This window comes from Trematomus bernacchii, unplaced genomic scaffold, assembly GCF_902827165.1.
Source record: "Trematomus bernacchii unplaced genomic scaffold, fTreBer1.1, whole genome shotgun sequence".
NCBI lineage: Eukaryota > Metazoa > Chordata > Actinopteri > Perciformes > Nototheniidae > Trematomus > Trematomus bernacchii.
The window spans coordinates 731,331-746,534 of record NW_022987776.1 but is presented as its reverse complement, the minus strand read 5'-3'; the positions used below and the strand labels follow the sequence as shown (position 1 = coordinate 746,534).

At 41.9% G+C, this 15,204-nt stretch overlaps 1 protein-coding gene across 1 annotated transcript; it reads left to right on the top strand.

Annotated features, from left to right (window-relative positions):
* The first annotated feature begins 1,134 nt into the window (after nt 1–1,134).
* On the top strand, nt 1,135–14,939 carry vsnl1b (visinin-like 1b). The gene is made up of 4 exons (XM_034149022.1): nt 1,135–1,402; nt 9,608–9,773; nt 10,518–10,733; nt 11,257–14,939. The coding sequence occupies exons 2-4, from the start codon at nt 9,612–9,614 to the stop codon at nt 11,452–11,454; spliced, it is 576 nt and encodes a 191-aa protein (XP_034004913.1). The 5' UTR covers nt 1,135–1,402; nt 9,608–9,611; the 3' UTR covers nt 11,455–14,939.
* Nucleotides 14,940–15,204: the final 265 nt, after the last annotated feature.

Below are 15,204 nucleotides of genomic sequence, written 5' to 3'. Positions count from 1 at the left end.
TTGAAATCTCATTATTTTCGTATATTTATATACTTATTTAATTTAATAAATATTTTCTTAACTGTAACTTCTATTTTTTTATTCTTTTTGGAGGTCATGGGAAAAAATGCCAATAAATTCTGTTTCTCAAGAAAAGTAAAATATTTCCCTCTGAGACGTAGAGTAGAATAAAGGTGCATACAATGGAAATACTCAAGCACAAGTACTTTTGTAGACAACTTAAGTTTATTTAGTGTTTTCTTTTTATTCAAAACTATAATATCCCTAAGGTAAAATTGTACTTTTTGTGTCCAGCCTTGCATTTTTCTTTAAAAATCACACCTTTCAATGACAACACACAGGGCCGTCCCTGGCCAACATGAGGCCCCACGCAAAGTTATATGATTTGGGGGGGGGGGGGGTGCTAGTGGAGCCAGCAGCGAAACCGTGCCGCGCCACAAAATGTTGCGCCGCATAAGCGCGCCGCATTTTCGGCTCAGTTGAGGCCCCCTCTGCAAGGTGAGGCCCCCTCTGCAAGGTGAGGCCCCACACAGTCTGCATGATCAGCCTGTAGGGAGGGACGGCCCTGACAACACATCACCTAATATCATTCCTGATTGTTTAATCACTCCGTCAGGGTGTTATAAATCCCAAACCTTGTCCTCCCTGATGATGACATGAGGGGTCTGGCTCGAGCAAGTTCACTTATTTTTTTATTAGAATTGTTTGGGTGGGGGTCTTATTTTCAGCTTTGATGCTGCTGCTTCTTTTTAGCCATTATTTATTTTAACGTTTGCTTCCCTTTTCTTTAAATAGTCTTTTATTGTGCCTTTTATCTGCACTGTCCCTTTGCTGTGTGGGATTTCTGAATCTGATCTAGTATATCTTCTTTAATGAACAAAAAGTCATTAAAATAAATGCAATGTTTATCTATGTTACAGTGGAGAAGTAACATACAATGGGAATACTCAAGTAGGAGTAAATCTACTTTCCACCACTGGGGCTTTTTTTGTCCAGCCTTGCATGTTTTTTTTTTTAATTCTTCTTTAAAAATCACACCTTTAAATGACAACACATCACCTAATATAATTCCTAATTGTTTAATAGCTCCATCAGGGTGTTATAAATCCAAAATGTTGTCCTCCCTGATGATGTAATGAGCTCCAGAAGCAGAAAGTTGCACACGGCTCCTGCAGACGCATCAGACTGGCGCGTGGGATCGGTCCCTGCTGCGCCGCATCTGGAACAATAACGTCGGGAAAGATCCACACACTTCATTAGCAGACTGTGTTTTTTATAAGCAGCAGTGTTGAGAATAAGATAATCCCCTTTTGGGCTCACGTCTCCATCGGAAGGGGCTTTTTTTCGGTTTTTCTGGAGCACACGTTCATCCATTGAGAATCACCAAACGGGCAGAAATCAGGTGAGAAGATCCGCCTGCAGAGAGGCCGACATGTCGTGTTTTCACATTATACAAGCAGCCGGTGTTCATGTGTCGCCTTACATATCGGGGTTTCTCGCGTTTGCATGAATGCCATCGAGCTGTGCATCCTTTAAGAGGAAACACAGGCGCTTTTGAGCAGATGTCATGCACATTTGCGCATTTTAATTGGCGTTTTTTTTTTTTTTTTTTTACAACGTGTTTCTGAAGCAGCACCGAGGGAGCTGTCCTGGTTTTTTTATATATATATATATATATATATACATAAATAGATCTGCTCGGTTATGAAATGTTGTTTTTCTGGTATCGATGCGCAGAGGAAGATGTCATAAGGATGGAGATCATCTGAAAAAAACGCGCTCACTGCGTCGTTTCCATCGGAATGCAGCAGCATGGCAGCTTAGCTTTAATAGCATTAACTCGGATGTCATTGCTCAAAGCTGGAATAAAGCAGCATCTGTTGGCCATTATTAAAAACCTGTGGCCTGTTTGCATCGCGAGGTGTTTATCTGGGGGGGACGGGGGGGGGGGGGGGGACGCCGCAGTTACACGATGGCCACACGGTTTGTCAGTGCAAAGAAACACAATCCTGCAAAAAAAGGTCTCAAGGTCATTCACTGCAGCCTCTTCTGCACATTAAACACATCATTAATACAGCTCGTGCTGCTCAGGGGGGGGGGGGGGGGGGGGGTGGTTCTGACACGCATTACACGCAGGACTTGTCAAATAAGCCGGTGCTTTACCCTGTGTGGTATGAAGGATGTGAGCAGATAATATACAGCTTCGTATACCAGTTAACAAATAATAATTCTACTCTGATTTGAATTGTTTGGGTAGGATTTTGTATTTATGTGGTTGAGTAACCAAATAAACCAACGTTTAGAGTGCTGTGATTTCTTTTTTCTTTTTTTTTGGGGAGGGGGCTTGTCAATATACGTCTTGTGTTGGAAAAATCTCCCAAAAATGTACAATATTCCCCATTGAGAGTAGGGTGAGGGACACATTACACGCAGAATATGCCAAATAAGTCGGTGCTTTACCCTAAGGATGTGAGCAGATCATATATAGCTTCGTATACCAGTTCGAAAATATACATATTCAACTATTGTTTGATTTTTTTGGGTTTGATTTTGTTTGTTTTTCTGTAGTTTAATAATATGTGAGTGCTGGGCTTCTCAATATACGTCTTGTGTTGGAAAAATCTCCCAAAAAATGTACAATATTCCCCTTTGAGAGTAGAGCAAAGAGTCACATCACACGCAGTGTTTTGCGTTGATTTGAACGCACATTGTTCGTGTTGTTGTGGAGGCCTGATGTGATGCTGCTGCAGATCCAGATGTTTCTCCAGAGCAGCATCACACCTGTTCTCATGTGCAGAAAACAGCTCTTTTTGTCATACGCATGTGTGCAGGATTGACGCATTTCTCGGCCATTTGATGTCATCTGCCACATCATGGGTGAATAATTAATAATGTGGCTGCTGCTGGTGCCGAGGAGACTCATAATGCAGAACAGTGTGCGGTTACCCAACACTGGATTAAACACGCTATTAAATACACATTATGTATTATATTCAACTCACCGTATCACAAGATAGATTCCCCATTTATACAGATTGTCAGGGCTGTTTGAGGGAATACATCGAGAGAGAAGGACATTTCCTCCTAGACTTCTATACAATCTGAGGTAATGCAGAGAGAGAGAAGTAACCCAACACTGGATTGAACATGTTATTAAATACAGCACATTGAATATCATATCATATATAACCTCCTCCACTATATCCATCATTTTTGCAGATTTAAGGCACACTGTCTTTAGGGTTTTTAGTTTACTTTCAGCACAGTATACAGGTTGTTGTATTATGTATTTGCACTTCCAGTTAGAGAGTATCTGCCATTACTTTGCATAGCATTGTCAGCTTTATCAACCTTTACCAAATCAACAGTTATTAAGCTTTTGAATCAAAGTCAGTCAACTTTAATGTCAATTGTTCTGTGTGTTTGTACATCGAAATACAACTATCCCAAATACAATAATACAAATATACAAATATGTATAAATATGCTATTGGTTTTATGTCCTATATATATTCATGTTGCATTGTTGGAGGAGCCTGGCACTTCAGTTTTTCATTGCCATTTCTACACTACGCCTTGAACCTGAATTTGAATCTTAAGTTATGACAGTTGTCCAGGTGAGAAACTATTAAGATTACAAATATGAGATTTCTTTCTCAGGGTATATGCAGGAACCCTGAAGTCAAATGTAATTCCTTTTAAGACCTTTTTTAAGACCGTTTCCATACATTTTAAGACCTCATCGCCACTTTGAGTTTTAACCGGTTACCTTGGCGACACACTTTACCTCACATTGACTATATACAGTATTGATTGTCCTTCCTCCTTATCTTCCAACCATTTGGACGCAGACTTGCATTTCCCCATAACGATGTTGTTTAACAACCGGCGTAAACGGACCTTCGCGCGCTATCAAGCAGTGAGCGTGCGATGTCCTGTTCAGATGACGTCAAATCCAACGGGATGCCATAAATAAACTACACAGAATCACACTACACACCTACGCAATGATTACATTCAGGCAGACTGTAGAATACAACCTCTTTGGACAATTGATATACTTATTGAACATTTCGCTACATTTATTTATCAACTTTTAAAGCTCCCATGTCATGCTTTTCTGGTTATGACCCGTCCCCTTGTGTTCTGTAGCTTCTGCATGTAAACGGTCTGCAGAGTCACAAACCCTCAAAGTACACCCTGTAGCGAGTAAAACTCTTAACACAGAAAGACCTGTCTATGCTGCCCCAGAACGCCTCGTTGGACATTTCTCTTTCTCCATTGTTTGCTTCCTGGGTTCAGTGACGTGTGAACACCCAGATCAACAACAAATGACCGGATTGGCCCAAATGGACCAATCCTTGGAGCACCTCACACACCAGGGTCCCTTGGCTAACTAACAGGGAGTCCCATTGACTTGCATAGAGCTCCCTGGTTGGTAATAGACGAGTTGGGATGGTGGAGAAATGTTCTCCGCAGACCCATTCTCACAGCGTTAGAAACCTCTAACTCAATATCAAGCCACACTTATTGTGTTTACTTCGGCTGTGAGTGTTTGTGTGTGCTCAGGATGAGTTTCGCTTGTTCTCGCTGTATCGCCGACCCGGAAACCTGTCCGCTCCTCGCAGCAGCAACGAACCTCGCAACGTCCCGACCAATCAGAGCACAGTGGGCTCACAGGGAGGGGGGGGGCAGGAGCTCCAACAAGCCGTGTAGGACAGAGAGTGAATACACATACTATACAGAGATGCTGTTTGAGAAACCAATGAGAGTTTGGAAAATGACATGGGACCTTTAATACTTACTTACCCACGGACACCCTGTTTATCCAAAAAATGCATTTTAGAGAATCTAGGGCAATGTTTTGAAGAACTGCTGCCCAGTCTGCTTGAAAAAACACATCAACAATGTTTTTATAATGACTCACTGCCTCATTGAGCTTTTTGTGTTTCATTCAACGGCCAAGACTTCTTTCTGCTGCTCTGATACCAATGGAGAGCTCGTTCCACCATTTTGGAGACAGAATAGCAAACAGGCTGTTAGGGAATAATTTGCTTAGGTATTCAACCCTTGACACAGTTCATCGTTTTCTCTCTGTTACTGTCTCCTTTCTCATGGCATAGGTCTACGGCCTGGGGTATTGCTGCTATCTCTCTTAAGGGGGAGCAGCTTGGGCGCATTGTTGTTGCCAGTCTATGACAGAGCACAAGCCGCCATGAGGTAGTTTACTGTTCAGGGACGTAGGTTCCCTGGCGCACATTCTTTCCTATGGACGAGAGCTCTAGTTAGATTCAGGGTCCATATTGCTTTAGTCTCGCTGATGAAGAATGTTGATTATTACACTCTGAACTAGTTAAAACCTCGAGCTGCAGAAAGAGTTCTTCAGAATTGTTTTGGCAACCGCCGTGTCAGCTCATAACACACCACCTGTCTTGTCAATTCTCCGGCCGAAGCTCCAAATAAACCGCCAGTGTTTGCCCTCAAAGCTCCAGCTCTCCTCGTGAGTCCTGTTTCTAATTGCTTCAGAGGTTTCCCCCACACAGGCTATACTTAACGTGATTTCTCACCTGCAGGCAAACTCTTTTCTCCCGTTTATAATAGTTTCTCTAATGATGGGACAGTGGGTTGTATAATTCAGGGTATTTCTCTCGACCTGGATATCTCCTCATCCATGAAATCACCTCTTTCCACTCCAACAAGAGACATAAAGGAGCTGCAGGAACAACGTTTTTTAGGGTCTGCGAGGCTGGATAGTGGAGTTTCGCCTTTACGTGAAGCAGCCTGACATGTCGCAGCATTTTAAATTGTACTGCATCCATTAAATTCATTTCTACAAGCCTATATTCACCTTATGTAGCCCCGCCCCTTCTCTCAATAGATTTGACTGGAGATCATTTACTGTCTCTGTTGTTGGAAACTCACCTAAAATGTTTTATGGTTTTATTTGAACAATGTGGTCACATGACTCCTTCTGATGTTACTGCAGATCTGCTGTAAGCTAGCTAGCTAACGTAGCTAACCTCGTCATTTCAGATATCCTGACAAACACTAACAGTTAAAGGTGGGGTAGGTAATTTTGGAGAAACCGGCTCGAGATCGCTAGAATTTGAAAATACACAGCCGGAAAAAATCTGCCACTTCCTTACAGAGCCCCTCCTCCAACACACACGAACGCACACATGACCAATGAGGGCACGAGATAAGTTTGTGCACAGATGGAAGGCTGACAGGCAGGTAGGCCATCCAGTTACTTTAGCCGGGCCGGCTCAGATGATTGGTCGTGCTTTTTACAGTACTACAGCTTCCACAGATGATATTTATTTATGGATTTTTTGTCAAAGCACTTCAGATATTCATTGCTATCTGGATGTTAAGAGCATTCCATGGAATATAACAACAAGTGTATCTCGAGCCGGTTTCTCAAACTTACCTACCCCACCTTTAAGAGACAAACTACTTTTAGTGTCCCCTGGTCTCCCAGCTGTGTGCGTCACTCTTTAGTGTCCCCTGGTCTCCCAGCTGTGTGCGTCACTCTTTAGTGTCTCCTGGTCTCCCAGCTGTGTGCGTCACTCTTTAGTGTCCCCTGGTCTCCAGCTGTGTGCGTCACTCTTTAGTGTCCCCTGTTCTCCCAGCTGTGTGCGTCACTCTTTAGTGTCCCCTGGTGTCCCAGCTGTGTGCGTCACTCTTTAGTGTCCCCTGGTCTCCCAGCTGTGTGCGTCACTCTTTAGTGTCCCCTGGTCTCCAGCTGTGTGCATCACTCTTTAGTGTCCCCTGGTCTCCCAGCTGTGTGCGTCACTCTTTAGTGTCCCCTGGTCTCCCAGCTGTGTGCGTCACTCTTTAGTGTCCCCTGGTCTCCCAGCTGTGTGCGTCACTCTTTAGTGTCCCCTGGTCTCCCAGCTGTGTGCGTCACTCTTTAGTGTCCCCTGGTCTCCCAGCTGTGTGCGTCACTCTTTAGTGTCCCCTGCTCTCCGTTGTGTTTTGAACTTCTTCAGCGTTTGGTTTCTGCAGCTTTTAGTAAACGCTGCGCATGTCTCCTCAAGTTGCTGAATGTTCTCTAAACGCTGCATGTGTTGTCAAGTTGCTGAAGACGTTTCTTCATGTGGAACATTTGGGTTCTTATATCTGCATCCTTTCTGAAGCTGCAGCGTTTCTCCTGATGGAAGATATTTGAGTACACTTACGGCCCGTCCACACAGCGGCTTTGGAAAAAGCTTGCCGGCGGGCGTGTCTGAAGCTCGACCAACAACCAATCACATGAATCTCCCGCCCCTGAGACACAAGCAGCGGTTTGATTGGCTAGAGCTTGTACTGGCATATGATTTGATTGGCTGACGCTTCCACCGAAAGCTTCAGAAGCTTCAAAAGTTGAACATTGCTCAACTTTTGCAGCCTGAAACACCAGGAAAGCTCCGCTCTGCTTCCCACAATGCAGTTCGGCGAAAAATGACGTCACCCCATTCAAAGTGAAAGGGCAGAAGCGTTGGAAGAAGCTTCCAACGCTTCTGTGTGGACGGGCCGTTAGTCTGTAGGGAGTATAATACGTTTCTGGTATAAACACAAATAATATATGAATACATTTTCCTCCAATGATTTGATTTGTCTTGTAAAGGCCTTGTGTTGGAATCATTGTGATAGTGATATTAGTTGGAAGTGAATCTACAAGGCGTTTTAAGTGGAAGAGAGACAACATTTCAACATATATGGTATGTATGTTTGTGCAGAGCCTGGTATGTTTACCTGTCTGCCAACAAACACAACATACAAAGGTTTGTTGTGTTTGTTTGCAGTAACCTGATCTGAGCGATCGATGAACTGATCTGTCACAGGTTCCGGGTCGGAGACAGAAATAGAACCAGAGCAGCGGGAAATATTCACTGCTGACTTACACGACTCCAAAAGAAACCCTCATGTTTACTCTGTGCTCATGTTTGAAGTCAAAATAGCTGTTTATAGGAGCCCTAATTTGCTTGTTGTGGTGTTCCCTCTCCTGTAGTGTGTTCTATAGGTTTTAGTGCATGTAAATGGTCTGCAGAGGCTAAAATCCCTGTGTTCCCTTGAGGGAAACAGTTTCAATATGTTCTGGATTTGTAGACACTAAACCAGTAAATAGAAAAATAATCTGTAATGAAAATGATATTCAGTTGCAGACCTGATACAGGTATGTTCATGAAGTGTTGCATACCTACTGTGTGGATAATATGTTAAATACACCTGCAAAGATTTATCTATAGTAGTCAACTAATAAATCCCCCAATATCTTGATAACCAATTTATCTGTTTGAGGGCTTTTTTAAGAGCTCCTAAAATGGGAATACGTTCTCGTTTCTCTCCTCCTCTATGACAGGAAACTGAATATCTTTCAGTTGTGGAAACATCAGACATTTGAAGAAACATTGATCTATGTTTTTGGACCTTTTCTGATCAATGAATCTAGAAAAATACAGATATTATATAATGAAAACAATCTTTAGTTGCAGCGCTAATGTTTAAAATCTCCATTCAAAGACAAACTCATCTATAAATCTGCAGAAAACCTCTGAACCTCTTTGCAGGCGGCTGTTTTGCTGCAGATGTTCACCCGGTCATGGCTCAGGCTTTAAAGGTCACCTATTATGCAAAATCCACTTCTTCATGTCTCTTCTACATCAACATGTGTCCCCTCTTCTTCATGTCTCTTCTTCATCAACATGTGTCCCCTCTTCTTCATGTCTCTTCTACATCAACATGTGTCCCCTCTTCTTCATGTCTCTTCTACATCAACATGTGTCCCCTCTTCTTCATGTCTCTTCTACATCAACATGTGTCCCCTCTTCTTCATGTCTCTTCTACATCAACATGTGTCCCCTCTTCTTCATGTCTCTTCTTCATCAACATGTGTCCCCTCTTCTTCATGTCTCTTCTACATCAACATGTGTCCCCTCTTCTTCATGTCTCTTATACATCAACATGTGTCCCCTCTTCTTCATGTCTCTTCTACATCAACATGTGTCCCCTCTTCTTCATGTCTCTTCTTCATCAACATGTGTCCCCTCTTCTTCATGTCTCTTATACATCAACATGTGTCCCCTCTTCTTCATGTCTCTTATACATCAACATGTGTCCCCTCTTCTTCATGTCTCTTCTTCATCAACATGTGTCCCCTCTGTGGAAAGAGACTCAGATAGTTTCAGGAACAAAGATTCTCTCTCTTTTTGATCCATTTTTATAAAAACCTGTCTGAAAATGAGCTGATCAGATTTTGGCCACTTTATGTCATAACGATGTTTTGTCTTGTGTAACCATTAGCCAATCAGCAACCAAGGTAACCCCCCCCCCCCCTTATCACCTGAATCTCCTCCTAGAGCACCATTGAGTTCTTTTTAACCAAATGTCTCTCAGAGGGGCGTGGGGAGGGGCTCCTTATTTTCATCTAAAGTAACAGACAGAGAATCAGCACTTTGGAAACAGGGCTGAAACAGAGGGGATTATGGGTATTGCTGCAATGATCTGTTTGGTGTTTCAGCCAATCAGAGACAGGCTCTGGATATATCTGAGACCTGTGATATATTGATGAAGAAGAGGATGATAGGGGACCTTTAATGAACGCATTGCTCTGGTGTGGTTGCAGGATCATGGGGAAGCAGAACAGCAAGCTGACTCCGGAGGTGATGGAGGACCTGGTGAAGAACACAGAGTTCAACGAGCACGAGCTGAAGCAGTGGTACAAAGGCTTCCTGAAGGACTGTCCCACCGGCCGGCTGAACCTCGACGAGTTCCAGCAGCTCTACGTCAAGGTGGGTCACCCATTAGTCTATTTATATATCCAGTCATTGATTCAGTTAGTCAGTGAATCATCCACTCAGTCATGTATTCATCCATCGATCCATCCATCTAGTCAAAGGCTTTCCTGAGAGACTGCCCCAACAACAGGCACACTTTGACTGGAACCAGTTGTTCTACGTCAAGATTCAAGGCTTTTATTGTCATTCGTACATAGCTACAGTGTAGTTATGACAATGAAAATCTTATGTCACAGGCTCCAACAACAGTGCAACACAATACAACAGATGGATCATTTATCCATTCATTCATTTTTCCATTCAGTCATTCATACAAAGATTCCTGAAGGACTGAACCACCATCAGGTTGAACCTTGACTAGTTCCAGCAGATCTACGTCAAGGTGGGTCATCCATTCATATGTTTATTAAACCACCCATCCACCCATCCACCCATCCATCCATCCATCCATCCATCCACCCATCCATCCATCCAACCATCCATCCATCCACCCAAAGGCTTCTTGAGAAACTGCCCCAACAACAGGCAAAATGTGACTAGTTCCAGTTGTTCTACGTCAAGGTGGGTCACCTGTCCATTTATCCTTCCATCTATCCATTAAACAATTCAGTCCCATCTATCCATCCATCCATATATCCATCCATTCATAAAGTATTCCTGAAGGACAGCAGGCAGAACTTTGACGAGTTCCAGTAATCTGGTTGAGAAATGTAAAACATGTCCCTCCTACCTTTGCAGTTCTTCCCGTACGGCGACGCCTCAAAGTTCGCCCAGCACGCCTTCAGGACCTTCGATAAGAACGGAGACGGGACCATCGACTTCAGAGAGTTCATCTGCGCTCTGTCCATCACGTCCCGCGGCAGCTTCGAGCAGAAACTCAACTGGGCCTTCAACATGTACGACCTGGACGGAGACGGCAAGATCACCCGGGTGGAGATGCTGGAGATCATCGAGGTGAGGGGGGGGGGTAAACTTATCAGGGGACCAATAACAGAACCCTGCACACCTGCTTTGAATGGAGACACAGATCCGTTACCGTAGAATACAACCTCTACGAAAAAGCCTTTAAATATAGAAACTGAAGTTATGCCGCAGTGTTTTCTGTCTTCGTTGACTTGAAAAGTGACCGCTCAATCTTTATTCTAAGTGCCCTTATAAAGGCATGAACTTAAAGCCTGTTCTGCATACTACATACTATATAAAGTGGGTATATTTAGGAGTGTGTGCTCAATCCTGCAGGTACATTTCCTACCTATAAACCCAACCAGATGAAGTGCTACTGCATGAGCTAGTTTAAACAGAGCAGAATATAATACTCAGCAGGGTCAGTCAAAGAGCGGTTTCCTTCAAAGGTCCAGAATGCATCATCAGTAGGGATAACTCATCAGTTATGTTTGGTATTCAGAGTGAAATATCTAAATTCTCCCCCATGCTGGATGACATAACCCTCCTTTCCGTGTGTTAATGTCTCCAACAGGCAATCTACAAGATGGTGGGCACGGTGATCATGATGAAGATGAACGAGGACGGCTTGACACCGCAGCAGAGGGTGGACAAGATCTTCGGGAAGATGGATAAAAACAACGACGACCAGATCTCGTTGGACGAGTTCAAGGAGGCGGCGAAGAGCGACCCGTCCATCGTTCTGCTGCTGCAGTGTGACATGCAGAAGTGAGACCTCCATCTTCACTCTTTCACACTCTTCTCCTTCCCCTCCCTCTGTAAACACACTCTCTGGACTGCAGCACATGTTTTAATGTCTTTAGGTTCTCTGCCATCCCCACAGGAAAACACAAACAAAACAATGCTTGGACTACTTTTCAATGGACTCGCTTCTTGTGGTTGTATGCATGAGAATGTCAAAGCTGAATCATTTTGAATATAGCTATAAAGATATCATACGTTTATATCTCCCAACCCGTGATTTGTGCACAGTAAAAAACCCTTAAACATGTAGCTTGTAAACGAGTGGAGCACTGCGTGATGTTCCTGCAGTGTTTAGGAAAACCCCCAGTGTTCACCGCTGCTGCCGCTGTACGCTTTACATTATACTAACTAAACAATAACTCCTATGATAATTGTAACTGTCTCTCCTTTCCAGACGTGGAGAACAGAGAGGCTGTTTTCACACGGTGGAACCAGGAAGAGTCGGTTCTTTGCATGCATATAATATGTGTCAGAAAAATATGAATCTCTTACCTTTTGCATCTTTAGGTGGTTATAAAAGAGAAACCCTTTGGATTCATTTAGTATTGTTGCATGGGATGTACAGTATGTGACCATCACAGCGTTTGTTCACCTCCAGTAACGTGGGAGCATGCTTTCTCCATCCGGAAACACCTGTACGCGTTCAGTTTACGGAAGGATTGCAGATGTGGGTTAAGAGTTTCACATTAAAACACACACACAGAGGGATTACTGAGCGGGGTCTCCCGGGCACAGAAAGCAGGGGCAACTCTCGAATATGACCTCAAACAGACGTAAAGCGACGACAAAGAGAAACAAAACGACGACAGTGAGACACAATGATTGCAAAGATACAACAAATGACGACAAAGAGACACTGCTACGACAACGAGATGCAACATGACCAGACAGAAATCGACTACATAGAAACACAACATGACGAAAAAGGGACAAAAAACGACCACAAAGAGACAGAAACAGAAACAATTGACTGCTTATAGATGCGAAGTGACTACAAAAAGAGACACAAATCAACTAAAAAGAGACGTACAATTATTGCAACGATACAACGAATGACAACAAAAGGACAAAGCTACTACAAACAGATGCAAAATGACCAGAAAAGCGACAGGAATCAACTAGAAAGCGACACAAACGACTACAAAGAGACGTAAAGTGACTACAAAGAGACGTAAAACAACTACAGTAAAACCAAAATGACTTGAAAAAGACACTAAATGATTGCAAAGATACAATGAATGACTACAAAAAGACAAAGCTACTAAAAGAGATACACAAAATGACTTCAAAGAGAGACCCACTGACTACAAAGAGAGAGAAAATGATTGCAAAGACATGTAAAACGACTACAGTGACTACAAAGAGACTTAAAGTGACTACAAAGAGACTTAAAGTGACTACAAAGAGACTTAAAGTGACTACAAATGGACTTAAAATGACTACAAAGAGACTTAAAGTGACTACAAAGAGACTTAAAGTGACTACAAAGAGACTTAAAGTGACTACAAAGAGACTTAAAGTGACTACAAATGGACTTAAAGTGACTACAAAGAGACTTAAAGTGACTACAAAGAGACTTAAAGTGACTACAAAGAGACTTAAAGTGACTAAAAAGAGACTTAAAGTGACTACATATGGACTTAAAGTGACTACAAAGAGACTTAAAGTGACTACAAAGAGACTTAAAGTGACTACAAAGAGACTTAAAGTGACTACAAATGGACTTAAAGTGACTACAAATGGACTTAAAGTGACTACAAATGGACTTAAAGTGACTACAAAGAGACTTAAAGTGACTACAAAGAGACTTAAAGTGACTACAAAGAAACTTAAAGTGACTAAAAAGAGACTTAAAGTGACTACATATGGACTTAAAGTGACTACAAAGAGACTTAAAGTGACTACAAAGAGACTTAAAGTGACTACAAAGAGACTTAAAGTGACTACAAATGGACTTAAAGTGACTACAAATGGACTTAAAAGTGACTACAAAGAGACTTAAAGTGACTACAAAGAGACTTAAAGTGACTACAAATGGACTTAAAGTGACTACAAAGAGACTTAAAGTGACTACAAATGGACTTAAAGTGACTATGAATAGACTAAACGTGACTACATAGAGACACACAATGACTACAAAGAGACTTAAAGTGACTACAAAGAGACGTAAAACAACTACAGTAAAACCAAAATGACTTGAAAAAGACACTAAATGATTGCAAAGATACAATGAATGACTACAAATAGACAAAGCTAATAAAAGAGATACACAAAATGACTTCAAAGAGATACACAAAATGACTTCAAAGAGAGACCCACTGACTACAAAGAGAGACCCACAGACTACAAAGAGAGAGAAAATGATTGCAAATATATGAAAAATGACTACAGAGACTACAAATGGACTTAAAGTGACTACAAATGGACTTAAAGAGACTACAAATGGACTTAAAGTGACTACAAATGGACTTAAAGTGACTACAAAGAGACTTAAAGTGACTACAAAGAGACTTAAAGTGACTACAAAGAGACTTAAAGAGACTACAAAGAGACTTAAAGTGACTACAAATGGACTTAAAGTGACTACAAATGGACTTAAAGTGACTACAAAGAGGTGCAAAGACAAACAACACACAACACGTCTGTGCCCAGGAGCCCATCGTCTCATATTCCATCCTTGTAAATGTCATATTTTTTTAAGCTTCAGTGACTTATGTTAGCAGAAATATATATATTTATGGAGCAGTTTTTCCTTTATGATCATTTCCTCGTACTGCTGCCGCTGAATCAAGAGATGCTCAAATGCAGAACTCGTGCATTATGAAATCATTCCTAAAATTGGCTTCTTGTTTTTTCCCAGGCTGCTTGTTTGATTTAGACGTCAGTAAAGTTAACTCAGTACATATCAACATGTTTACAGAAAGAAAAGAAAAACCCTTTTTTGCTGGGAGCTCGACTCCACTTCCAATGCAGCAAAAAGAAATAAAAGACGGAGGAAAAAGACCTCCTATATGTTTACTGGACACACTGCATTCCTGAAAACTGTTTTGTAAAAAAGGAGAAACTTTTTATTGAAAAGTCTTCTAATCTATTCTGTTTGCAACAATCATTCAAGACGCAGGACCCTCGAGAGAGGAGACGACGAAGCTCTTGAAAGAGGCGGAGGTTTAATTCAGAAATACTCTTTCAAAAGTTCTTTGCTTCCCCATATTCAGTCTTTTTCTGCAGGCGTGGACCGAGAGTCTGCCTGCGGAGGATTTTCACCGTCCCTCGATATATATATTTGTATTATTTAAGACATTTCAGTCCGGTCACTGTGTCCGATTCTTTGTCTCGTAAATGTTTATATCAAATATGGAAAAATCATAATACAAGTGACTGTATTCTTTTATACATGTGGCATGTGTTGCACCTGAAATGTATTCTGTAGTGATTAAAATGAATAAACCATCACCAGGCTTTTTCAAAAGACTCGGCGTCAGGTGTGATTAATGGGAGATGAAATGTGTGGATGAATGTGTGGGAAAAGAAGAGTTTTTAGATCATCTGAATTTATTTGAACACTGGTTTTGATTCTTCACATGGAGTTTACAGCAGGAGGAGTGTTTTAAACAAGGGGGAAAACATGGAAAGTTCACATTTAGAGATCATTTATCAACTGTAAAGTGGTTTTCTCTGTAGAAATGTAATTAAATGCCATTTCCAGCCTCTTAAATAT